This window comes from Phallusia mammillata, chromosome 4, assembly GCF_965637545.1.
Source record: "Phallusia mammillata chromosome 4, kaPhaMamm4.hap1.1, whole genome shotgun sequence".
Taxonomy (NCBI): Eukaryota; Metazoa; Chordata; class Ascidiacea; order Phlebobranchia; family Ascidiidae; genus Phallusia; species Phallusia mammillata.
Window position 1 is genome coordinate 22,362,028 of NC_137255.1, and position 24,806 is coordinate 22,386,833.

Here is a 24,806-nt window from a genome sequence, read left to right on the forward strand (position 1 = left end):
CTGGGCTCTTCAACGCATTTTTCCGGATGCCAATGTTAAAAATATCAAATTATCTAATTACACCCCATCAGTGATCTAATGATGTGCCATGTTGCCTTTGCACTTCAAAATGACTCGCAACTTTTGACACAGGTTTGTTTCAATCATTGCCTAGGTGTAAACGTGAACAGGTGAAATGTCACATCAACATTTGTCAAATGTGTGTTTTGGCGCTGAAAATGTTAGCCCAAGTGAGCAAATCCAAAATCATGCTGCAAATTTGCTTTAATACGGTAAATTACTAGTCAATCTTTAAAAAATTAACAAAGAAGTAAAAAGCGCAATATATTACAAAGGATATTGTCACGAAGGGTGCAGAAATTTTCAAAAGCCTCACTATTGCTTTGCTCAAACACGAACTAAAAAACTTGATCAACAACCCAATGATCTAATTCAGTGGTTCTTAATGTTTTAATTCCGGGCCGAACGTCTACGCTATTTTTCAGCCGTTGGTCGAACCCCAATAACGTATACATTCTGGATCTTTAACCCAGCATTTTGTTTTGTGTGTCATAATTAACTTGACCCAACATAGTGGTAACAGATACTGTTTGTCATTTTGTTAAATTCTGCATGATAATACAATCAGCTTGTTTCACGATAGCTTTAATTCCGGCATTTTTTATAGCAATTGTGCACAAACATGAAAAAGAAGAAGTAATTGGTTTTGCTGCCAACTTAATTTCGTTGTTTCTCGGCTTATGAAAAAATCGACTATTTTAGCTTTAAAAGCTTATTTATCGGATAACAATCAGAATGCGGTCTTTAAAAAATCGATTATGTTGGCCAAAAATAGTTATTTACTTTTGTAAACAATAATGTTTTTCAAGTTTATTGCGAATATGTAATGCGCGACTGCTTTTAATGTACCGTGGTTCAATTTCAAAGAGGTTCTCCAGTTAACTACCTTTGTCAAGATTTTTAGAAAGATCAGAAATGGTAATTTGTGTTTATATGATCAGTTTACTTTCGTTTGTGCACATGTTTGTTAAAAAAAAGTAAAATTAAACCTCGGTTGAGAAACAAGAATAAAAGCAGTGTTTTGGGGTCCAGCGGCTCTGACCTTGCGGTCGATTTCTTGCCCCACTTGGGGACTTTTTAAAATTAATGGCATTCATAAACTTGTCGCTCTATAGCGCCGTTGTGCGTTTGCTTGTAGTTCATTTTACTGCATTTGTCAAGCTTGGTAAAAAATTTGTTTGTGTTTACATGATTTCTTGCAGCTGTGTATACGTTTGTATAATAGTAGAAATTTATAGAAAACACAAAATACAATTTTTACGTGTCTAAATATGTCCATATGCATTAGCGTGACTATAAACAATATGGACCGCAATGTTCCAAAACAGGAGACCGAACCCAAAGGTATAAGCGATTTTTTTAAGTCGGATAGTTATCAAGGTGAAGCTATAAATGCGACAGGGTTTTATGGAAAGCGCGAACAGGCTTTTGACTGGGTTCAAGTCCAAAGTGATAAAATTAGAAAACTATATTGTAACATGTAGGGGCAGAAAGTACAAAAATGTCCACATAATCCCTTGCTTTTAAACAAGAACTCAAAAAATTCAATGAACAACAAAACGCGAGGGAAAGAAGAAAAAAACAAATTTCATTAGCAAGATCTGCATTTGTTTAAACAGTTTTTGTGCTTTCGTTTCCACAACTTGTCTCACCATTATTTTCGTATCGTTACTGTAGAAGTTGCCACTGACATCATAGTGGCGATTTTTTAGTTACCAGGGTATACACAACGTATGGTGATGACCATGGCGGGAAAAAGTGGGTAAGTTGGGAAGCTCCTTCCCGGGAAATTGGTCGTTCTCGAGGGAAATTTTTATTGGCTGTTTGTCTGACAGGTGGATAAAAAGTCGATAAACATTGCGGTAGAATAACATAACTCCGGCAGCTACTATTAGTTAGCTAAAACCGACGATATCATGATGCGTGGTGTGTCTATATTTTAAGGTTGCAGCGGCGCGCAGGTTAATACAGTGCGTGAGGTATATGTGTAGGCGTAGAGTTTAACAAAAATCCTGGGGGTGCGACTTTTGATAATCGGCGCCCATATCAACACCATTTACAGTTTCTGTACCGTATCGGACCAAATACCAATACATTTTGCGGGTTTTAGCCTGTAGTTACTATCACATTATTTTGCAAATAGTTACTTGACACAATTTCTTTATGTGGTTGTGACGTTTGTTGTGCATCTTATAACATATGCACGTACGGAACGAACGATTTGCCGAACGGAACGAACGATTTAAACGCTCATTCAGTTTTTAAGCAATTTTGTTACGGCGGGAAATAAGAGTAAAAGCGATTCACGTTTCAAATATAGCCGATTATGTATTGTTAACACCTAAACGGAGGTCACCTTGCATTTGATAAAGGTTAGGACAGGGGTACGTGTACCCCTTGGGGATACCAAGCACCAAAGCAGGGGGTGCGACATGTAGGGTGAAATGATACTCTATTTGGGCATATTTGTGAAGAATGCTTACCAAGTTACTTTGTTATATGTCTTTGACTTATTGTTTTACCAACTTTCAGGCCTAACCCTGGTTTAAAATTCAACGGATTGGAGCTGAGTTTCGAGATTTTACTCTCGGGCTATAGCAACAAAATTCTGTTTAAATACTCATTTAAATTGGACTCGAGATGGTCTCCTCCAAAACATATGCTGTAACATTTCGCAGTCACAACTTGATTGGATCCTTTGATCTTTGATTGACATTTTCGAATCGCACCGTATCTTCCTTTTCCGATAAAATGATCTCGGTTGCAACTGGTCACAAAGTCACTTGCTTTAAAAAGTTTTGCTCTTTGCGATACACCAGGTATACTCTCCTGTAGCAACACAAAAGTTATGATTTAGACCAGTGGTTCTTAACCTTTTTTCCTTGCTGCACCCCTTTCAAATCACTAACCAATTTTCGCACCCCCTTTCAAATCACTAACCAATTTTCGCACCCCCTTTCAAATCACTAACCAATTTTCGCACCCCCTTTCAAATCACCAACCAATTTTAGCTCCCCCTTCTGTAATTGCTTAAATGGAATAGACCTAACCAACCTTAATGATTCAGCATCCCCGCACCCCCTAGGAACAGTTCTCGCACCCCTTGGGGGTGCGTGCACCCCAGGTTAAGAACCCCTGATTTAGACAATATAATAACATTAGAAATTAGATAAAATCAATACTAAGTGCCGTATATTTAACACTACAGGTTGCTTCAATCTAAAAAATAGGAGAATAGACCTTTCTTGTTTTGAACGTGACGTAAAACACTGTAGGCTATATTGTTTGATCTTATTCCAAAAGGCCCTTACTTATACTGAGGCTTTAAACTTAAGCTTATTAAAATATTGGTGACTTACTTCCATTTCCATAAACCAGTTGAAAAGCAAATTTCTAAATATTTAAAAACAATTAACTGAAACAGTGTTGTCCATATTCCACTACAAAAAGAATGCAAGATTTCAAAATTAATACAGGTGGTCCAAACTTAGATAATATATGATAATCTTTTAAAAGTACCTTATTTTGTCTAAGTTAGTATTTGAATCATTTCTGTCCTAAACGTAAACACTCTAGTCTAACGTTTCAAAGTACATGGCGCCATTAATCGATGTTAAATTTCGACTCACTGTGTTTATTCATCCATGACCCTTTCCCGGTTGAAAGTAAATTGTGTAATATCTCAGTTTCGGTGTTCACGTATATGATCAAAAACATTCTGAAGCTTATATATTTTTTAATGTTTTCAACGGTACGTTTTCTTAAAAAAAAATGATTGTGTTAAAATGTTTCAAGACAAAAGCCTCATTTCTTTCCTTTTTGCAAAAACAATAGATCAAAACAATTTCCCGGTAATTCGGCTTTGTGCCATGACCCAACTTTGAAATACAACGCTCAACTTTGCAGGCTAGTTACGAGATTATACAAGTGTATGATGTTCAAACGCTTTACGGCACGTTTACCACGGTTTAATTCAACTATACTGCGCGGTGGCACCTTGCATATTTCCAAAGGAATCTCCGTTTTGATACACAAGGATGCATATTTTATTACAAATAATCATACGAAACAAAAACAAATTGCAACGAAGATTGCTATGTGTTTGTCGTTGTTGGTCGTTAACGCTTTCAACGTGAAACCAACAACGCACATGAAAGTCAAACCACGATCCGCTTGTAAGGGCGGAGAAACTTATCCAAGCCCACGCGGATAGAAGCCTGACTGCGTTCAGGAATCTCAAACGTGGCTGCCTCATTGGTTTCCATTTCGTCACCTGGTTCTTGCGCAATGATGCGTTGAACTTCATTCTCAACTGTGAAAGAGAATACTCTATTCATATTGACTTAAATTTACCATGAAAAAAAGCATATATATATATATAACATTAAGCTCTACTGTGATTTAATAACAAATACCAGACTATTGGGGAAACATGTACCCTTGATAATCTTTGGACGATTATTTGGATTTTGCGACCAGCAGGATACAACTATTAATTTCATCGGATCGTTTGCATCAAAACGCTCCACATCTGGTCGTTGTCCATCTTTAATCGCACCGATTAATGCCAAATTGTCCATTCCAAGAAAGTCATTACTTGCTAATCTTTGCGTTACAATTTCATATGCCACCACGGCAAAACTGCAAAAGATTTAAAGAAGCGTACAGGTTTTGCAATTGATTAATTACGTATTTCTATGAAAAAAGCTTTTTTAAACATTCAGGCTTGTTGATGTGGCTAAAACTGTTTGGTTTAAAAAACTATTTGCTGTTTATAAGCATCAGCTCACCTGTATATATCCCTTGGTTGGTCATTATATCCTTCCCCATTCAAAATTTCAGGCGCAGAGTACAGAAGAGTGTGAACTGTGGATATATCCAGCGTCAAGCTTGACGACTGGCATCCAGTCGCTGATCTAACATTGGCGGCACCAAAGTCAGCAAGCTTCAAGACAAATTGTGGTGTGATTAAAATTGTTACATCGCCTTGTACATATGTTTATGTTTTCTGTGTTTCCCGCCAGTAGCCTTGATTCGTGTGTATGACGCAGTGTTGTGCAACCTGATACATTGTCTGGCACACTATCGGTGATTGTGATGTCACAACTTTGACATTGTTTATTGGTATCACGTCTTGTAAGCAAGACCGCCTCGTGTTTATTAGTGACTGGAACTTACAGCGTCTGCATGCGTTTTTTAACTGGTCATTTATGTTTGTTTTTTATGTAACAAACAGGAAAATTATGCTGTTTAGAAACTGAATCGTCCAATGTGTGACTTGTATATTTAGTGATCGGTAAGCATATGTTTAAACCTTGTTGTGACCTTTTGGATTTGAATTTATATGAAACCTGTATTCAGACGTGAATTCCGCCGTCGTCCAACCCCGTGTTATTCTGAACCGAACTGTGTTATTCCGGTAAGATTATTGTTGCTTAAGTTTGCCGTCAGTCACTAGTGTGATTAAGTGATGTTTATATGTGATGTTATTAGATGCTGTGTTTACAGACCTTCTACTGATCGCTTGCATTTAAACGACTCCAGTCCTTTAATAGTTTGGTAAGCGTAAATGTCATTGAAATTCTCCTTCTGTTGCCTTGTCTTAATTTGAACATTTTTTGTAGAAACCGCCTTTTGACCCCTTGTACTCGCCGTGCTGCCATACTCTCGAGCGCCATCTTTCGGCTATATTGTAAAATAAAGAGTTCGTTATATAGCTGCTGGCGTCTTGGAGTTTGAGCGCAAGGAAAGGCGCGTTAAAGACAATTTTAGGAACACAAGCGATCGCCCCTGTTGTGCTGTCTGGAGGCGCATGGAGTCACGCCTTCCGATAATTAAAGACAGCGCAACATCGTTTCAAACTTCTGGACACTTGAACACCCACGGCTTGTTGATTGACGTCAAGCATGGAAAACTTCACAATGGAAACTGACAAAGGCGCCATTCCTGCGCCTGAGTCACATGACTCACTCTCCACTGTCGAAATCACTGACAAAGACAAAATTTCCAGTTATACATACGCTTGGCAACAAGCTTGTTTGCGAGTTGAAGAATTAATGCTAAAAACCGAAAATGTCACCCTCGTAAAGGAGTTTGTTCTAGTGATTGAAAGAACCTTCAGCGATCTCGTCGCCGCGTATGCCCCCTTTGAGGAAGGTAACGAAGCCATGTCTCAAGCACGACGGGCATGCCAACAGGATAAACGTGAACTGGATTCCCGTGTACAGGAATGGTTCGTAAACGTCGAGAAATCCATGGGTCGCCACGAAACTCGATCGAGTTACACGTCCAGCTCCCATCTCGGTTCGGCAAGTACTCGCACGTCTGGTTCGACGGAAAGTTGCCGAAAAGCTGCCAGGGTACGGATGCGCGTAGCTCGCTTGTCGCGACAGCAACTCGACGAAGATGTCGCCTTAGAGACCCAACAAGCTGACATGCAAGCCGCTTTCGCTAAGCAGCAAGCCGCTTTCGAAAAGCAGCAGGCCGCCATCGATGCCAAACGAAGAATAAAAAATAGGGACAATGAAGTCGCGTTGGCCGAAGCCGAGTTCCTTGCTTGGGACGAAGAGTTGGAGAACGAAGGTAGACCGGTCGTGCACAAACCACAGATTAATGACTTGTCGCCACCGGTTGCATCACTTGGCAATTGTTCCAGGGAGCCCGTATATTCTCCACCACGTTCATCCGCTGGGGCCCAGACTCCGACAAATCCCGTAAAAATGTCACGCCCGCAAATTTCGAAAATGGATATAAAGCCTATACTTGCTCCTGCTGTTGTTCCACGTGTCGAAGGGTCGCGTACCGATTCCGACTCATATCCTCCATACATGTACAAACCGCGTGCTTCTTCCCCGCCTCGATGTGCTTCCGACACCGATTTCGTTCAACAACAAATAGTTCTGCCTCAGCCGGCCATCAAGAAGTTCGACGGCGACCCGTTGAACTACTGGTCGTTTGTTCGAGCCATTGAGTCGCATGTTCATCGCAGAACAAAATCCGAAGAATCGCGACTAGTTTGCTTGCTTCAATACTGTGAAGATTCTGTTGCTGACAAGCTCGAAATCTACAGCAAGGATGCAGTCTCTGGTTACTCTAAGGCGCTTTCCCGACTGTATTATGATTACGGTCAACCACATATTGTTGCCAATGCTTGCGAACGCCGGTTAAAGCGTTTTCCGCCCGTTAGACAAGGTCGACCAAAGGAACTTATGAATTTTTCTGACTTGCTTGAAAAATGCCGTAGTTCTCTGGAAGACAGCCAAGAGTTCGCAAGTTTAAACTCACTAGATGCGTTGAAGCAACTCATCCGGAAACTTCCATTTCAGCATCGAGAGAGATGGGTGGAACACTCTTTCCAGGTGCTTGAGGAAACCGGGAGACAAGCTGGATACCTTGCGTTTACAAGTTTCGTTGTGCGGTGCGCCCGTGTTGCCAATTCACTGTTTGGGTCCGAAGCGGTCTACGAAGTCGTGCGCGAAAAAACGCCAATCGAGCCAAAACGGAGTTCAAGAGCCGCTACGTACAACGTCTCATCATCGAAGTTTAACAGGGCACGTTCTGACACACCGCCTGTTCCCGCTCCGTGTTGTGTCTGTTGTAAACTGTCACATGATTTGTCAACGTGCCCGGACTTCGGCAAAATGACCTTACAAAAACGTCGCGAGGTTGTAACCTCTAATGGCCTTTGTTTTAAATGTCTTTGTTCAGGGCATCGTTGCGGAAATTGTCCCTGTCGAGAATCGTGCTCCGTTGAGGGTTGCATTAGCACCTTTCATCATACGAAGCTGCATGGTGCATTTCAAAGGAAACAGGTCGTCGGAAATGATGAGAACCCTGTCATGGAAACGACTACCCAAACGGTTTCTAGTATGAAGGCGTCCACCAGTAACTGCGGAGTCTACCTCAACGTCGTGCCGGTGAAAGTCAGACATAACGGTATCGAGGTAAATACGTATGCCTTCCTGGATCAAGGCTCTACTTCAACATTTTGCGAACAACGACTAATTGACAAACTCGGCCTACAGTGTAAGGGTCGAAAAATATGCTTAAGCACGCTTACCGATCAATCTCGAGTGTATCAAGGTTCCACGATCTCTTTCACTGTTACTCCGCTTGGTGGAGGAAAACCTCTGGTCCTTAACGAAGTCCTGTCTATTGATAAAATTCCTGTATCGCCAAATTGCTTCCCTACGCCAAATGTTCTTCACAAATATCCACATCTCCAAAATCTAAACCTGCCTTATTTGGAAGGAGGAACAGTCACGATTCTCATAGGCGCTGATGTTCCTGCAGCCTTTAACGTGCTGTGTACGCGTTCAGACCCACAGGGGGTCCGTGTGCTGTAAAAACCCCTCTTGGCTGGTCACTCTTTGGTCCTACATTTGATTCGTCCGCCACAGATGAGGCTCACGTTCGATACATGAAAGTGGCCCGGGTCATGCACCAACAGGCGGTCAAGTGTCTGTGGGAAAACGAATTTGGTGACGGGACCTCGGTATTCGATGCGCCTACATCCAGAGAAGATCGGATGGCATACGACTTAATGAAAAGGTCTGTCAAACACCGCGATGATCATTTTCAACTTCCGTTGCCGTGGAAGGCTGGGCTAGAAACGCTACCAGCCAGCCGCACAATGGCTGACAAACGTCTGGCCAGTTTAAAAGGACGGTTGTTACGCAACGAAGACCTCTGTAAAAAGTATGTAGATACAGTGCAGACCTGCATATAAAGAGGTTATGCGGAAGAGGTCCCTGAAAAAGAAATATCTATTGGCAAGCACATCTGGTATTTGCCACACCATCCCGTGTTTAATCCCCATAAGCCGGACAAGCTGCGTGTTGTTTTTGATTGTGCTGCTCAGAGTAAAGGAGTATCCCTTAATGACAGTCTTATGCAGGGTCCTGACTTGGTGAATAACTTGGTAGGAGTTCTGACCCGTTTTCGAACACATCCCGTTGCCCTAATTGCCGACATTGAGGCAATGTTCCATCAGGTGCGCGTGGAACCCACTGATCGCGATGCTCTCCGTTTCCTGTGGTGGCATGATGGGAATTTGAGCTGCTCCCCGACACCTCATCGGATGAAAGTGCACTTGTTTGGTGCGACATCGTCCCCTAGCTGCGCTTCTTTCTGTTTAAGGCAAACTGGGGAAGAATTTGGCAGTGACTTCGACAGTCGTGTTCGTTCGACTGTTCTGCGTAATTTTTACGTTGATGATTGTCTAACATCTGTTGACAGTGCAGATGCTGCGATTGTTGTTCGTCAACAGCTAAAGGATCTGTTATCCAGAGGAGGATTTCGCCTTACGAAGTGGCTTTCTAACGAAACTCTGGTTTTAGACTCAATTCCCGAGGATGATCGTGCGAAGATTGTAAAATTACACTGTCTTGACGACACGACGCAGCAACGAGTCCTCGGGGTGCATTGGTCCGCGTTCGATGATGTATTTGGGTTCAAAATTGAACTACCGAGGAGGCCACATACGCGCAGAGGAATTCTCTCGACTGTCAGTTCACTATACGATCCACTGGGATTTGTTGCTCCTGTGGTTTTAACTGCAAAATTGCTACTGCAGGAATTGTGTAAACTGCAGTTGGATTGGGATGATGATGTTCCTGAAATGGTTTCATGTCAATGGAAAAAGTGGCTCGATGACCTTCCGAATTTGCGTGACGTTGCCATCCCACGCTGCTTTAAGACATTGGTCTTAAGGGCACCACTCACATACGAGCTGCATCATTTTGCCGACGCTTCGAGGTTAGCATACGGCGCTGTGTCATATATGCGAATCGTAGACGGGAACAGAGCAGTCAAATGCTCATTTCTTATTGGAAAATCCAGACTGGCTCCGCTGAGTACCACGACAATCCCGCGACTTGAATTGACCGCCGCTGTGCTTGCTGCAAAACTTGATCGCTTGATGAGAAAGGAACTGGACTTGCCAATTACCCGTTCAACCTTCTGGAGTGATTCCACTGCTGTTTTACATAGCATCCGTAATGCTACGAAACGTTTTCCTGTGTTTATAGCCAACCGTTTGGCCGAGATAGAGAGGTTGACTGACGTTTCTCGCTGGAGGTACGTTCCAACTAAAGAAAACCCTGCAGACGATGCTTCCAGAGGATTACCTGCCACATCTTTCGTCGGGTCATGTCGCTGGTTAAAAGGGCCGTCGTTCCTTTTGCAGTCGGAAGAAAATTGGCCTGTGCAATCAGTGCCAACCCCTGAAGTTCCCGAAGAATTTAAGCCTCTTATCGAAAGGACTGCTGGGTCTTTTGCAGTCGATGTTTCAAGATCGACTTTTTCTGTTGATCGCATTGTCCAGCATTACTCAAATCTGCATCGGCTAAAGAAAGCAGTGGCTTGGTTGATCAGATTTAAGGCTTATCTGAGTCCTGGGATGAGACAGTCAATCAAAAGCACTGCTCTTGATGTGTGTGAACTTGAAAATGCTGAATTGGAACTTGTCAAGTATGTGCAACGGAAACACTTCGGCTCACTGCTATCGTCTTTGACTCAACGAGGCTGTCCGAAAAGGTCCGATTGCAGTTCCGCAGTGTACAAGTTAAACCCTATCCTCAAAGATCAACTCATTCGTGTTGGAGGGCGTTTAGCAAAGGCTCCTGTTGACTACAATTCCCGCCACCCTGCAATTCTGCCTGATCCTTCACATCTTACTGACCTATTGATTCAGGCGCACCATGAAAGCGTTGGACACTCTGGTTTAGCGCACACTTGGACATCTATTAGAAAAAAATACTGGATTGCAAAGGGCGGCGTTGCTGTTCGTCGCGTTCTCGGAAGATGTTTGCCCTGTCGTCGTCGCAGTGCTAGACCAGGACAGCAAATGATGGCTGATCTACCACCGGCTCGTCTTGGTGTTGCTGAACCTCCGTTATCAAATGTCGGAATTGATTATTTTGGACCATTTTTGGGGAAACAAGGGCGCAGTGAAATTAGACGGTACGGCTGCATATTCACTTGTCTTACAATCCGTGCTGTACACTTGGAAGTCGCCCACAGTTTGTCTACCGATTCGTTTATTACTGGTCTTCGTCGTTTCATCGGGCGCCGTGGAGCACCCGTTCACGTCTACAGCGATAACGGCACAAACTTTGTTGGCGCAGAGCGCATCCTGCGAGAGTCACTACGAGACTGGAACCAGTGTCAAATAACTGAATTTCTCCACCAGAAAGGAACGTCGTGGACTTTCAATCCCCCTGCTGCGAGCCACATGGGTGGTGCATGGGAACGGATGATACGGTCTGTTCGCCGAATCCTGTCTTCAATTACGTCCTCCCAAGTGATGACCGACGAAGCTTTGGAGACATTGCTTGTGGAAGCTGAGGCTATAATCAATTCTAGACCCCTGATACCTGTTAGGTTTGATCACAGGGATGAAGAACCGCTGACCCCGAATCATCTGTTGCTGATGAGAGGTTCCCCGAATATGCCACCGACAATTACCGATGCGAAGGACTGCTACACAAGACGTCGTTGGCGGCAAGTACAGTTTCTAGCCGACCAGTTCTGGCGCCGATTTGTGCAGGAGTACTTGCCCGCCGTTGCTACTCGTTCCAAATGGCACGAGAGCCAGTCGAACTTTAAGAAGGACGACATCGTTCTACTGGTTGACGATTCAAAATAAATGCCGTTCAAGGTGGTTGATTGGACGCGTTGTCCGAACTTATCCCGACGAATCTCAAAAGGTACGCACTGTGCTCGTACGGACGAGCGGTGGTGTGCTCCAACGGCCGATCGCCAAGCTTTGCCGCATCGTTGATTCTGACGAGAGCTTAACACCGACCTCGCCGAGCATTCGCAGCTCGGACTGCTAGATGGAAGCCAAATTGAGTTTTCATAACAATAACTGTCCGACAAGAAATCATCGCCTCATTGCGATGCACGCGCGATTGGCGATGTTGTGTTTGAAAAAAATGTGTCACGTTGTTCCCACATTTTGGGTGGGAGTGTTACATCGCCTTGTACATATGTTTATGTTTTCTGTGTTTCCCGCCAGTAGCCTTGATTCGTGTGTATGACGCAGTGTTGTGCAACCTGATACATTGTCTGACACACTATCGGTGATTGTGATGTCACAACTTTGACATTGTTTATTGGTATCACGTCTTGTAAGCAAGACCGCCTCGTGTTTATTAGTGACTGGAACTTACAGCGTCTGCATGCGTTTTTCAACTGGTCATTTATGTTTGTTTTTTGTGTAACAAACAGGAAAATTATGCTGTTTAGAAACTGAATCGTCCAATGTGTGACTTGTATATTTAGTGATCGGTAAGCATATGTTTAAACCTTGTTGTGACCTTTTGGATTTGAATTTATATGAAACCTGTATTCAGACGTGAATTCCGCCGTCGTCCAACCCCGTGTTATTCTGAACCGAACTGTGTTATTCCGGTAAGATTATTGTTGCTTAAGTTTGCCGTCAGTCACTAGTGTGATTAAGTGATGTTTATATGTGATGTTATTAGATGCTGTGTTTACAGACCTTCTACTGATCGCTTGCATTTAAACGACTCCAGTCCTTTAATAGTTTGGTAAGCGTAAATGTCATTGAAATTCTCCTTCTGTTGCCTTGTCTTAATTTGAACATTTTTTGTAGAAACCGCCTTTTGACCCCTTGTACTCGCCGTGCTGTCATACTCTCGAGCGCCATCTTTCGGCTATATTGTAAAATAAAGAGTTCGTTATATAGCTGCTGGCGTCTTGGAGTTTGAGCGCAAGGAAAGGCGCGTTAAAGACAATTTTAGGAACACAAGCGATCGCCCCTGTTGTGCTGTCTGGAGGCGCATGGAGTCACGCCTTCCGATAATTAAAGACAGCGCAACAAAAATATTGCTTGCTTTTATATCACCGTAAATAAATTTCTTTTGGGAATCGAAGGTGTGCAAGTAGCTAATAGCGTCTGATAGTTGATGGATCAACTTTAAGCCAGTACTTCGTGAAAATCGAATTTGTTTGTCTTCGATCAAATTTGCCAAGTTTTTTCCACCGACGTACTGAAGTATGAGTCCGACGTTGCTGTTCCATTTTGTAACGGCGCATACCTCCACGATGTATGAGTGGTTTAGCCTTGCTAATACATGTGCTTCAGTCTTAAACCTAACAATACAAACAAAAGCATGTTTTTTACCTTTTATTACATCGTATTTTTGTAGGTTGGATTTGTGACATAATTTTGGCAAGTATAAAAATCTGCAATAAAGTGTTGACTTACGAATTCCAGCTAGAAATCATATCTTCGGGGGTGCCAGTCAGTTCAGTACACCTAACAGCAACTTCTCCCAACCCGTCGTGATAACAGCGACGTACAGCACCAAAACTCCCGGACCCAATGTAATCCACTTTATTATGACTGGTTTTCAAATCGCTTGCTGCCAACTCCGACAATTCATGAGGCAACTCGCTCATCTGTAAATCAACAAAACTTATCTGTTTGCATTATATAGGATTTTAGATAAAGTACATTATTCTCACCAGGCACTTTTCCATTTCCACTTTGGTTTGCGCTGACGCCATTTTCACTGTCACAATTTGTTACGCTTTGTCTGGCCTTTTGTCTGCAAAGTAACGTGAAACCGAAGTGTTTTTGCAACTTTTGAAGTGCGATACAGTACATTGGAAGTATATAATTCGTTACAGGTAACTCTATTTCTGCCGAGTCTTATATATTTAAAATTTAAAATTGTGTTTGTATTAATATTATTGTATCACTGGACATAATTGTAAAATGAGGATTTAAATTCTTGTTCTTTAAAAACCCTGCAGGTGTGGAACAAGTATTTCGAGGGCTATGCTTTAGTGCAGGGGTTCTTAACCTGGGTTGCACGCACCCCCAAGGGGTGCGAGAACTGTTCCTAGGGGGTGCGGGGATGCTGAATCATTAGGGTTGGTTAGGTCTATTCTATTTAAGCAATTACAGAAGGGGGAGCGAAAATTGGTTAGTGATTTGCAAGGGGGTGCGAAAATTGGTTGGTGATTTGAAAGGGCTGCAGCAAGGAAAAAAGGTTAAGAACCACTGCTTTAGTGGTTATGTATGTAACGTCGACTTGTTACCTGTAGAACAGGCAAAGCTTAAATTAAACTGAATCAGTTTAACTGATTAACTGATTCATAATGCAGTGTGAATATTTCTGTACCTACAGTTGTGAATGATTTGGTAATGAATTATACAAATCTATATTTTTAAATGTTTAATTAAAACTAAGATTCAAAAGTTTGATTTTTGCAGGCCTTATTTGTAGCGATTGTTGGTTTTCTGTTGACTGTTTTCTAATTTCAGTTTCAGCTCTGCTCGAATTGAATGATAAAAGTTTGTTGGACTGTAATTCCAAATTGATGTAAAAGCTATGCAAACTGATGTAAGTTTACAAACTTCGCCTATTTTTTATATATTGTGTGAAAATGTGTGTATGGCAACCGAAATGTATTAATAAAATAAGAAAAGATGCTTAATATGTTACCTATGCAAGCTTTTAACTGTTGACATAACTGTGCTTATAAATAAGATGTTGCATAGTATAAAGATGTTTGCCGGTTACAATTCGACGCACACAAAAAACGATAGTACTAATTAATTCAATGCTTTTCCAACCGGAGTATATATTGTTTCATAAATATATTTAGCGTTGACCGCAAATTGCTTGAAAAAATCTTGTGTGGATCGTTATGACACAACATACAAAAGTTCGAGAACAACTGTACCAAAAAAATCTTGCTAATCTAGAGTAGAGGTTCTCGAACGTTTTTCAATAGGACCCAAATATTTTAAATTCTAATTTTAACATGTTTTCGGCCCATAGATATATACAGTTTTATTTCTAACAGAAATGGGCGTGTCATAACAATTTTCATGTAACCCAGGTTAGGGTCACGTTTAATACTTTGGGAAACACTGGTCCAGAGGACTGTATCTACTAGGACCTAGTAACTAGATGTTGTTGTAATTGATGGCCGTTTATGTTGTAAAATTGATTTAGGCTGATTTGCCAGGAGTTTCGCAAAGAGTACCCAAGATTTCAGCTGATGAGTTGGTTACTAGTCGGAATTCGAAAGATTTTCTCGGTAACGGAGCTTTTGCTTGTGTGCGAAGGTGCAAGTACAACAACGATGTTGTGGCTGCAAAGTGCTACAGCCTAACATTTAGCGGCGATGAATTAGAATCCAAAACTAATGGGTATGCTAACATTTGAGTTTTGTTTAAATTACCTGTCTTTCGTTGTTCGACGACTTATATGTGTTTTGTAATTCAGGTTTCTGGCAGAAGTAAATTTCTTGGCCGGAATCAACAACATACATATTGTCAAAGTGTTTGGATACACCATTTGGAAAACGTGCAACGTGGCAATCGTCATGGAGTACGTGCAGGGGAAAAATCTAAAGTTCTATTTGCACCATAACCCGATTAGGGGTATACCTTGGCCAATTCGGTTAAAGATTGCTTACCAACTTTCTTTAGCTTTGAAATATTTGCACAATTATCAGCCAGATCATTCACTTCGTCATGGAGATGTCAAACCAGAAAACATAATTATCACCAATGAATGTGTGCGAAAATTGACCGATTTTGGGGCGGCACAGATCACTGGAGCTACTGGTCTTGACACAAGCACATCCGAGGTTCCTACGGCTGGCCAGTACTCAATATTATATGCTCCTCCCGAAGTTGAAAACCTAAATGTGCTTGGCCACATGTACAGGTATTTAAACTCTGGGAAAATGTATTTGTGAAATGTAATGGTGTGTCATGTTGCTGAGTAAACCAAAAAATGGTTGTTTTATTATAGTTTTGTTGTAATCTTAACGTTGCAGCTTTGCCATGGTGGTTTATGAGATCATTACCAGAATCACACCATTTTCGGAGTGTAAATGTCACCCATCAGTCTTATTAGCATCAAAACAAAACGGGAAAAAACCTACTAAGGAACTTGATGAAGTTGGATCCAATTTAAGTTCCGAATTGCAACCTTTCTATGAAGGTCTAATGCATATCATGAAGAAATGCTGGGATAAAACTCCAGAGACCACTGGACTGCTTCACAAGGTAACTACTGTGATGTGCGAGTAAAATTACAATTTACCGAAACGATGGATGTGCTGTTTAACAGTTGTTGAATATTTGGAAATAAATTTTAAAAGCCAGCTTGAAAGCGAAATTGGCGGAGATTTATATGAGCATCTTACCGACATCAGTTTTGAAAGAAATGATGAAAAATTTAAACTGTCAAGGTTTAACGCGCCGTTCCAAGATTGTCCCAAACCAAAAACCAAAGAAGGTAACCAAAATTTGTGAAACAAAGCACAATTAAAACGGCTTACAAAATTGTTTTGGTTTACAATGTTAATTATTATGATTGCTACATTTTTTAAAATTAGAATCAATAGTACCAGTAGCAGGATCTCTCTATTTAGCAATTATAAAAGTTGTTTTAAAAATATATATTTTTAGTAACGCCATTAAGAAAAATAATATTTTGAAACGATTTCAGCGGTGTTTTAATAAAAGTATTTCGACTATGATAGACTTTCCTTTGTTTAATAGTGTCCCGTCGGAATAATTTTATTGAAATGAGTCCAAATTTACCAGCTACTATACGTCATATGCAATGGCATGCTGGTAAGTAGATTTTACATATTTATTTTTTTAGTTCAAAAACACTTTGTAAAATAGTTTACAAAAATAAATTTCAAAAATAATTGTACCCCTCTCAGATATGGGATCACTGAACTCTCCGGTGGGTATGTGGGATTTTCCGTCGCACCAGTTTACAATGAACATTCACATCTGGCGACCGGATTTGAAACCAGGAAGTACGATATATCATACTTTTAGTGAAGGAAATCGGTGGAGAGTTTTCATAGATGGTAACCAAGGCACTTTTGTCACTGGCTTCATAGACAAAATCAATACATATGATATCGCAGTCCCGACCGACACATTCGAAATATCCTCGGCTCTTCAACGCATTTTTCCGAGTGCCAGTGTCGGTAGTATCACACTTATTTAATTCCATCCCATTGGTGATTTAATGGTGTGCCACGTTGTCTTTGCACTTCAAAATGACTCGCAACTTTTGTCACAGAAATGTTCCAATCATTGCCTAGGTGTAAACGTTAACAGGTGAAATGGCACATAAATATTCTGTCGAGTCTGTGTATAAGTTCACTCTTTACCAAATGCCCTGTCAAACTATTTTCGCCAAACGTTAGATTTGTAACCCACTGCGCAAATCGACCATATTTTGCAATTAAACGGTACTTATGTATTTGTTCGTAAACGGTATGTTAGTCAATCTATAGAGAATTAACAAAGAACTAAAATTGCAATATATTACAAAGTATGTTGTTACGAGTGGCGTAGAAATGTAAAAATGTCCCCTGTTGCAGTGCTCAAGCACGAACTTAAAAGCCTGATGAAAAACAATGCAATATCTTGAGCTCGCATAGCGCATGGGTCCAATAAAAGCTATTACAGGGTACGTTGTAAACCCCTGCAAACTGTCGCGACTCCGCCGTCTTTTGGTGCCATAAAGACACGGCAATGCAAGTCGCCGAGCGACCAAAAATGTTTGTGCTGGGCCAACGGAACAGTTTGCCCGTAATATCATTGCGTGTCGGCGTCATCCAATGTGGCCGTCTGTTGATGATTCCACTCTCGTAACGGACGTGTTTGGTGTCCGGAATCCACCTTCCGTCCACCCAGGCTGTTGGAACACCACCCTGTTTCTCTTCCTCCGTAAAAACCGTATTAAAAAATTTGATGGCGGTTTTAAGCTTAATGCTGGTGTCTAATACTGCTAGGCGTCCACCCACTTCGTCTTCGCAATACCGCTTGGCGCTGTCGTATCGAAACATGTCTTCTGTCGCGTATTTAAAGCAGGAATTTTCGCTTGAAAAGTGAAACCCATCTGGACAGGACGCTAAAAATAGTTAAAACATAGCTATTAGATATGCAAACATAAAGCCAGTTTTATTCAAAACAACATGCGTTAAAAATAACCTGAGAGTAAAAAAGATAGCGAATCATGTTATTTCATCGTTTTAATAACTACTTGCTCCAAAATTTGCATTTGTCTAATTTTTGCCCCTTCGTTTCCACACCTTATCTCATCATTGTTCCGTATCGTTTCTGTATGACGTCCCTCCTGACAAACTGAACCGTTTTCTTCCTTTGCTATTGTAATACAACCTATGATGACTACAGCTGTGGTCTGTCATATTTGTATGTGTTTGCAAGTTTTTTTGCAACTTTTCAGTAGTAATCGTATGTACTTGATCTTTGCGTTATAAATTCAAAGACTTAGTGGCGCTCTTTTTAACTATTTACGGATTCAGTTTGTTAATGGATTCTTTTTGCCGGTATAACACTCTTTAATAAACGACTGAGAATTTGCTTTTTGCACGTTGAATTAATTCAGCCTGGAAACACATGGACGAATATGAAAACCGTGTTTGTGAGAATCTATTTTGAGTAATCCATGCGTAAAATAAACGTCAGTATGTAACGTTGTGAATTGTATCCTCTCAGGAATGCGAAATCACTGTTGCAGTTATTATACATATGAGTGCGTAGTTTATTCCACACTGTTGACTTTCTCACCCTGTACGTATTGAAAATAAACAAACTTCCTGTATATTATGCCAGTGATAGATAATTTTGGTGATTTAGGGGATGTTTTTCAATTTAAGACGAACCGTAGTAAAGTATTGAGTTGGAAATCTGTTTCGTGAAGTAAAGGCAACCTCTAGCAGAAAGTTATAGACGGCTTGAGTTTATAAAAATTCCGCAAAGGGCTAGTTATTTAAATGTGATTAACGAAGCAGCAGTAAAACTATTTCAATGTCATGTCTATTTTCTGTATGCTTAAAAACATAGGGTAAATCTTCTCCACTGTTCATCATTTGTGCTGTACGATACATAACGTACCTTTCATTCACCGAATTTTAGCTTACGCAAGGGCGAATTGCAAAAGCGTCAATCTAGCTGTTTTGTCAATAGCCAACCCTGAAATATAGTGGAAGTTCAGGCCACGCTTTAACACACCAGTTTCAATGGAAACATTTCCAACCTCGTCAAAACCTGCATAGTCGTTGTTTATCGGCAAGTTATCGTTTCGAAGTGTAAATATTACAGATTTAGGGGAACCTAAATTAACATTCATCACCGGAACTGGAATTTGTTGAATATTGAATAATCCAGTAAAGGTTCGAAAAATCGCACGATTTGTTTCAAACCAATCGCTTGGTACACGATTTCCTTTTAAATCAATTTTCTCTGTAACACCCGTTATATTTGTATCAGTTGTCGGATTGACTGTCGTGTGCCATAAAAATCCCTTCTCGAAGCTTCCGTCAAGAGAATAAAGCATGCGATTGCCGGATGGAAAGTGGTTTGATTTGCTTGTCATCGCCAAGAATCCAAAGCAGTGCTCGGACACTCGAACTACTAAAAAATTAGTAAAAAATCTATTTCGTATGAGTAGATTTTGTTTCTGGTGGATGTGTTGATGAGATACCTTTGGCTAACAAACACGGACATTTATAACTTTCCGCTTAAAAGGTAAGAGAAATATAAACCTGGATTGTCGTTGTTGACAGAGAGCTTGGATTGGTGTTGTTGGATTGCGTTGTGAACAGAGCACTCTTCAAATGGAGCTATGAAAGATGATAGTTCTGCCATGCTTTATCCATTGGACTGATACGGTACGCATATTTCCAAAATGTTTCCGAATTCGAACAACAGGGTATTTTTAGCCAATCACAACAGCGGAAACCTGCGGGTTGTCGTTACGTCACGTCTAGGTTGCTAAGTGGTGACTTTAACTTCACTATTATCGACGGTTCAAAGTTTTTTGTCAGTTTTGATTTAAAAATACGTTTTGCGGGCCAGAACAAGGTACGCACTCTCTTGGTTGGTTTTGTTCTTTGTCTGGATCTTGATTGGTATTGAGGTCCATAATATCCATACATCTTTTTTCCACATAATCGACCACTGCCAACAAAAAAACAACAACATCTTAGCGTTAATTTGCTAACGAAACTTGACAGATTCCCACACGTGCTACCAAGTTACTAACCCGTTTTAGCTGTCCAGCGGTTGTTTGAATCCAAATGCCAACATGATTTCATGATTTGATGCAAAATGCCAAATATACATTTCTGCTCTTTTGTTGACAATTGTTGTTTGACTACATCAAGTTCTTTTTGAGGTCTTTTCCGTTTAGTTTTAAAACAAACAAAATTTCCTGGGGAACGTCATTATCTGCGAATGGGGTTATCTGTGATGATCTCATAAACAACAATGACAAAGCTGTGTTTGAAATAAACAGGTATTAATTTTTATACATTACATGTAAGAACCTCATAACTTACCTGTACATATCACCAAGTACAGTGATGTTTTCCGTTTCTGGAGCTGCATACAATATCGTGCATTGACTGTTGGAAGGAACTTCAGATGTGCTTGTACTAAGACCAGTTGCATGAATAATATTGGCAGTACCAAAATCAGCTAGTTTTACTACTAACTCTCGGGTAACAATTATGTTGTCTGGTTTGACATCTCCATGACGAATTCCATGTCCTGGTTGGTAGCTGTGCAAATACTTCAAAGCCAAAGCGAGCTGGTAAACCACCCTCATGCGATTATCCCAAGACATTTCATCGTCGCGCAAGCATTGTTTTAGAGTCTTTCCATCTACGTATTCCATTATAATGGCCACATTGGTTCCCCATGTTGTCCAGGCAAACACTTCAACTATGTTTTTATGTTTGACACGAACCATCGAGTTTATCTCGGTCAGAAAGCTACAAAAACAATACGTTATAAACAGGTGTACATGAAGCATTAAAAAATTGAGATCCAATAGCAATACACGATTACCTGAAGATGAATAAAAATCAACTTAGTACAATAATCCCTACAGTTATAATCGGCTCAGGCTTTTTTTTGTTCAGGTTCGGACTTTAATTTTACATATAGCTATAATGGGCTTTTTCGGGCCTGACGACACTTAGTTTTATCAACTTTCAGGCCCAACCCTGGTTTAAAAATCAACGGATTAGAGCTGAGTTTCGAGATTTTACTCTCGGGCTCAGGCCCCAATTTCGAGCGCACTAAGAACTATAGCAACAAAATTATGTTTAAATACTCATTTAAATTGGACTCGAGATCGTCTCCTCCAAAACATATGCTGTAACATTTCGCAGTCACAACTTGATTGGATCCTTTGGTTAGGCGTTTGCGAATCACACCGTATTTTCCTTTTCCGATCAAATAGTCTTGGTTGCAAGTGGTCACAAAGTCACTTGCTTCAAAAAGTTTTGCTCTTTATGAAATGCCGGTTATACTCTCCTGTAGCAACACAAAAGTTATGATTTAGACCAGTGGTCCGTAACCGTCGGGCCGAGGAGTTCGCTACCGGGCCGTATACTTTTCAGGTAAAATGCTTTAAAACATTTTGCCCTATTAAGGCATTTTCATTGCTGAACATTTGTAGTTTTTTTGAAGGCCGTCCGCGATAAAATTTGAGTTTAAAAAATCGTCCACAGTACAAAAACGGTTGCCGACCCCTGATTTAGACAATATAGTAACATTAGAAGTTATATAAAACCAACACAGGAAGTGCCGTATATTTGACACAACAGGTTGCTCCCATCTAAATAGGAGAATAGACCTTTTTTGTTGGCCGACATTTTGAACGTGACGTAAAACACTGTAGGCTATAGGTGGCTAATGTTTGCTTTTATTCCAAAAGGCCCTTACTTAAACTGAGACTTCAAACGTATTGAAATAATAGTGTGACTTACTTCCATTTCCATGGTATTCTTGCAAAATATACCAGTGGAAAAGCAAATTTCTAAATATTAAAAAACAATTAACTGAAACACTGTTGTCTATATTCCACTTTCCACTACCAAAAAATGCAATATTTCAAAATTAATACAGGTGGCCCAAACTTAGCTAATATAAGATAATCTTTTAAAAGTACTTTATTTTTTCGAGTATTTGAATCATTTATGTCCCAAACGTAAACACTTTTTGCCCAAATGGGTAATGCGCGCCATCCAGGTCTCGTTTTTCCCCCCTTCTCTCTTTCCCCTCTCTTTTTACCCCCTTTTCCCCAGCGGGACGAGAATAACGTTCCCCAGCTTTTGAAACATGGCGCCATTATTCGTTGATTAAATGAGACTCACGGTGTTTATTCATCCATGACTTTTTCACGGTTGAAAGTAAATTGTGTAATATCCAATTTCGTTGTTCACGTATAAGATCAAGAACATTCTGAAGCTTATATATTTTTTTAATGTTTTCAACGGTACGTTTTCTTAAAAGAAATGATTTTGTTGAAATGTTTCTATAGAAATAGACAAAAGCCTCGCTTCTTTTTTTGCAACAACAATAGATCAAAACAATTTCCCGGTAATCCGGCTTTGTGCCATGACGCAACTTTGAAATACAATGCTCAACTTTGCAGGATAGTTACGAGATTATACAAGTGTATGATGTTCAAACGCTTTACGGCACGTTTACCACGTTTTAATTAAACTATACTGCGCGGTGGCACCTTACATATTTCCAAGGGAATCTCCGTTTTGATACACAAGGATGCATATTTTATTACAAATAATTATACAAAACAAAAACAATTTGCAACGAAGGTTGCTATTTGTCGTTGTTGGTCGTTAACGCTTTCAACGTGAAACCAACAACGCACATAAAAGTCAAACTAAGATCCGCTTGTAAGGGCGGAAAAACTTATCCAATCCTACGCGATTAGAAGCCTGACTGGGTTCAGGAACCTCAAATGTGGCTGCCTCATTGATTTCCATTTTGTCATCTGATTCTTGCAAAATGATGCGTTGAACTTCTTCCTTAACTGTGAAAGAGAATACAATATTTCATATTAACTTAAATTTCTCACTAAAAAAAATCTTGAAGTAAAAGCTCACATATATATGGTGTTTGAAACGATACGTCTACTGTGATTGAATAACAAATACCAGATTATTGGGAAACATACACCCTTAATAATCTTTGGACGATTGCTTGAATTTTGCGACCAACAGGATACAACCAATGGTTTCATCAGATCATCATCATTAATATGAGACACATCTGGTCGTCGTCCATCTTTGATAGCGCGAATTATTGCCAAATTGTCCATTCCAAGAAAGTCATCACTTGCTAACCTTTCCGTTACAATTTCATATGCTACGACGGCAAAACTACAAAAGATTTAAAGAAGCATACAGATTTTGTAACATATTAATTATTGATTTCGATAAGGCAGGTTCTTTAAACTGTTATGTTTTGTTGGTAGTGGCAAAAACTGTTTGGTTTGAAAAACTATTTGCAGTTTAGTATCAGCTCACCTGTATACATCCCTTGCCTGGTCATCATATCCTTCCCCATTCAGAATTTCAGGCGCAGAGTACAGAAGAGTGTGAACTGTAGATATATCCAGCGTCAAGCTTGACGACTGGCATCCAGACGCTGCTCTAACATTGGCGGCACCAAAGTCAGCAAGCTTCAAGACAAATTGTGGTGTGATTAAAATATTACTTGCTTTTATATCACCGTGAGTAAATTTCTTTTGGGAATCGAATGTGTGCAAGTAGCTAATAGCTTCTGATAGTTGATGTATCAACTTCAAGCTAATACTTTTTGAAAATTGAATTTGTTTGTCTTCGATCAAATTTGTCAAAGTTTTTCCACCGACGTACTCAAGAATAAGTCCAACGTTGCTGTTCCGTGTAGTAACAGCCCATACCTCCACGATGTTGTTGTGGTTTATCCTTGCTAATACATGTGCTTCGGTCTTAAACCTTTAACAATACGAAACAGAAACATAAACAGTCCGGAATAAAATAAACCGTTGTTGTGTTTTACATTTTAGTACATTTATGTTGGATTTTTGACATAATTTTGGTAAGTATAAAATCTGCAATAAAGTTTTACTTACGAATTCCGGCAGAAAATCATATCTTCGGGGGTGCCAGTCAGTTCAGTACACTTAACAGCAACTTCTCCCAACCTGTCGTGATAACAGCGACGCACAGCACCAAAACTTCCAGACCCAATGTAATCAACTTCGTTAAAACTGGTTTTTAAATCGTTTGCCACCAAGTCCGGCAATTCATGAGGCAACTCGCTCATCTGTAAATCAACAAAATTTATCTGTTTGCATTATATTGGATTTTAAATAGGCTAGAGTAAATTATTCTCACCAAGCACTTTTCCATTTCCACTTGGGTTTGCGCTGACGCCATTTTCACTGTCGCATTTTTGTGACGCTTGGTCTGGCCTTTGTCTACTGCGTAACCTGAAGCCGAAGTGTTTTTGCAACTATTGAAGTGCGATACAGTACATTGGAAATAAAAACTTCGTTACAAGTAACTGTATTTTTGCCGAGTCTTGTATGTTTAAAAATTGAAATTGCGTTTGTATCAATATTATTGTATCACTGGGCATAATTGTAAAATGAGGATTTAAATTCTTGTGTGTTTAAAACCCTACAGGTGTGGAACTTGTGTTTCGAGGGCTACGCTTTAGTGGTCACGTATGTAACGTTGACTTGTTACCTGTAGAACTGGCAAATCTTAAATTAAACTGTTTCATATTGCAGTGTGAATATTTCTGTACCTACGGTACGTGAACGACTTGGTAATGAGTTATATAAATCTATATTTTTAAATGTTTAATTAAATCTAAGATACAAAAGTTTGAT

At 40.3% G+C, this 24,806-nt stretch overlaps 5 protein-coding genes across 5 annotated transcripts; 2 read left to right on the forward strand and 3 right to left on the reverse strand.

Moving 5' to 3' along the window:
- Positions 1-4,217: 4,217 nt before the first annotated feature.
- LOC145223626 (uncharacterized) lies at positions 4,218-13,611 on the reverse strand (the record flags this gene model as incomplete). The annotated part of the gene is made up of 6 exons (XM_080090026.1): positions 4,218-4,372; positions 4,499-4,701; positions 4,851-5,035; positions 12,912-13,179; positions 13,295-13,488; positions 13,555-13,611. Coding segments are annotated over 6 exons (1,062 nt in total), but the record flags the coding sequence as incomplete, so codon positions are not given.
- On the forward strand, positions 8,480-11,707 carry LOC145222285 (uncharacterized). The gene is made up of 3 exons (XM_080088383.1): positions 8,480-8,727; positions 8,791-10,025; positions 10,089-11,707. The coding sequence occupies exons 1-3, from the start codon at positions 8,480-8,482 to the stop codon at positions 11,705-11,707; spliced, it is 3,102 nt and encodes a 1,033-aa protein (XP_079944509.1).
- An 815-nt stretch (positions 13,612-14,426) lies between the features above and the next one.
- On the forward strand, positions 14,427-16,144 carry LOC145223627 (mitogen-activated protein kinase kinase kinase 7-like). Its single transcript, XM_080090027.1, has 5 exons — positions 14,427-14,438; positions 15,057-15,253; positions 15,330-15,487; positions 15,536-15,776; positions 15,889-16,144. Exons 1-5 carry the CDS (start codon positions 14,427-14,429, stop codon positions 16,142-16,144), a joined length of 864 nt encoding a protein of 287 aa, XP_079946153.1.
- Positions 16,145-18,940: 2,796 nt separating this feature from the next.
- LOC145223628 (uncharacterized) lies at positions 18,941-21,897 on the reverse strand. Its single transcript, XM_080090028.1, is given in 9 exon segments — positions 18,941-19,022; positions 19,024-19,522; positions 19,654-19,678; positions 19,712-19,757; positions 19,981-20,068; positions 20,154-20,386; positions 20,449-20,883; positions 21,228-21,430; positions 21,886-21,897. Coding segments are annotated over 9 exon segments (1,623 nt in total).
- Positions 21,898-22,800: 903 nt separating this feature from the next.
- Positions 22,801-24,697, reverse strand: LOC145223629 (uncharacterized). Its single transcript, XM_080090030.1, has 6 exons — positions 24,661-24,697; positions 24,307-24,401; positions 24,042-24,235; positions 23,452-23,904; positions 23,102-23,304; positions 22,801-22,955 (listed from the first exon to the last, which is right to left on the reverse strand). The coding sequence occupies exons 1-6, from the start codon at positions 24,695-24,697 to the stop codon at positions 22,801-22,803; spliced, it is 1,137 nt and encodes a 378-aa protein (XP_079946156.1).
- Positions 24,698-24,806: the final 109 nt, after the last annotated feature.

Coding starts and splice junctions, on each gene's coding strand:
- LOC145223627 (XM_080090027.1), top strand. Junction 15,254..15,329: donor TTAGAATCCAAAACTAATGG/GTATGCTAACAT, acceptor TTTGTAATTCAG/GTTTCTGGCAGAAGTAAATT. Junction 15,777..15,888: donor GTGCTTGGCCACATGTACAG/GTATTTAAACTC, acceptor TTAACGTTGCAG/CTTTGCCATGGTGGTTTATG.
- LOC145223629 (XM_080090030.1), bottom strand. CDS start 24,697: ATGAAACAGTTTAATTTAAGATTTGCCAGTTCTACAG. Junction 24,402..24,660: donor AAGATTTGCCAGTTCTACAG/GTAACAAGTCAA, acceptor CTTCGGCTTCAG/GTTACGCAGTAGACAAAGGC. Junction 23,905..24,041: donor ATGATTTTCTGCCGGAATTC/GTAAGTAAAACT, acceptor GTATTGTTAAAG/GTTTAAGACCGAAGCACATG.
- LOC145222285 (XM_080088383.1), top strand. CDS start 8,480: ATGAAAGTGGCCCGGGTCATGCACCAACAGGCGGTCAAGTGTCTGTGG. Junction 8,728..8,790: donor CTGGCCAGTTTAAAAGGACG/GTTGTTACGCAA, acceptor CTGCATATAAAG/AGGTTATGCGGAAGAGGTCC. Junction 10,026..10,088: donor TACCCGTTCAACCTTCTGGA/GTGATTCCACTG, acceptor CTGTGTTTATAG/CCAACCGTTTGGCCGAGATA.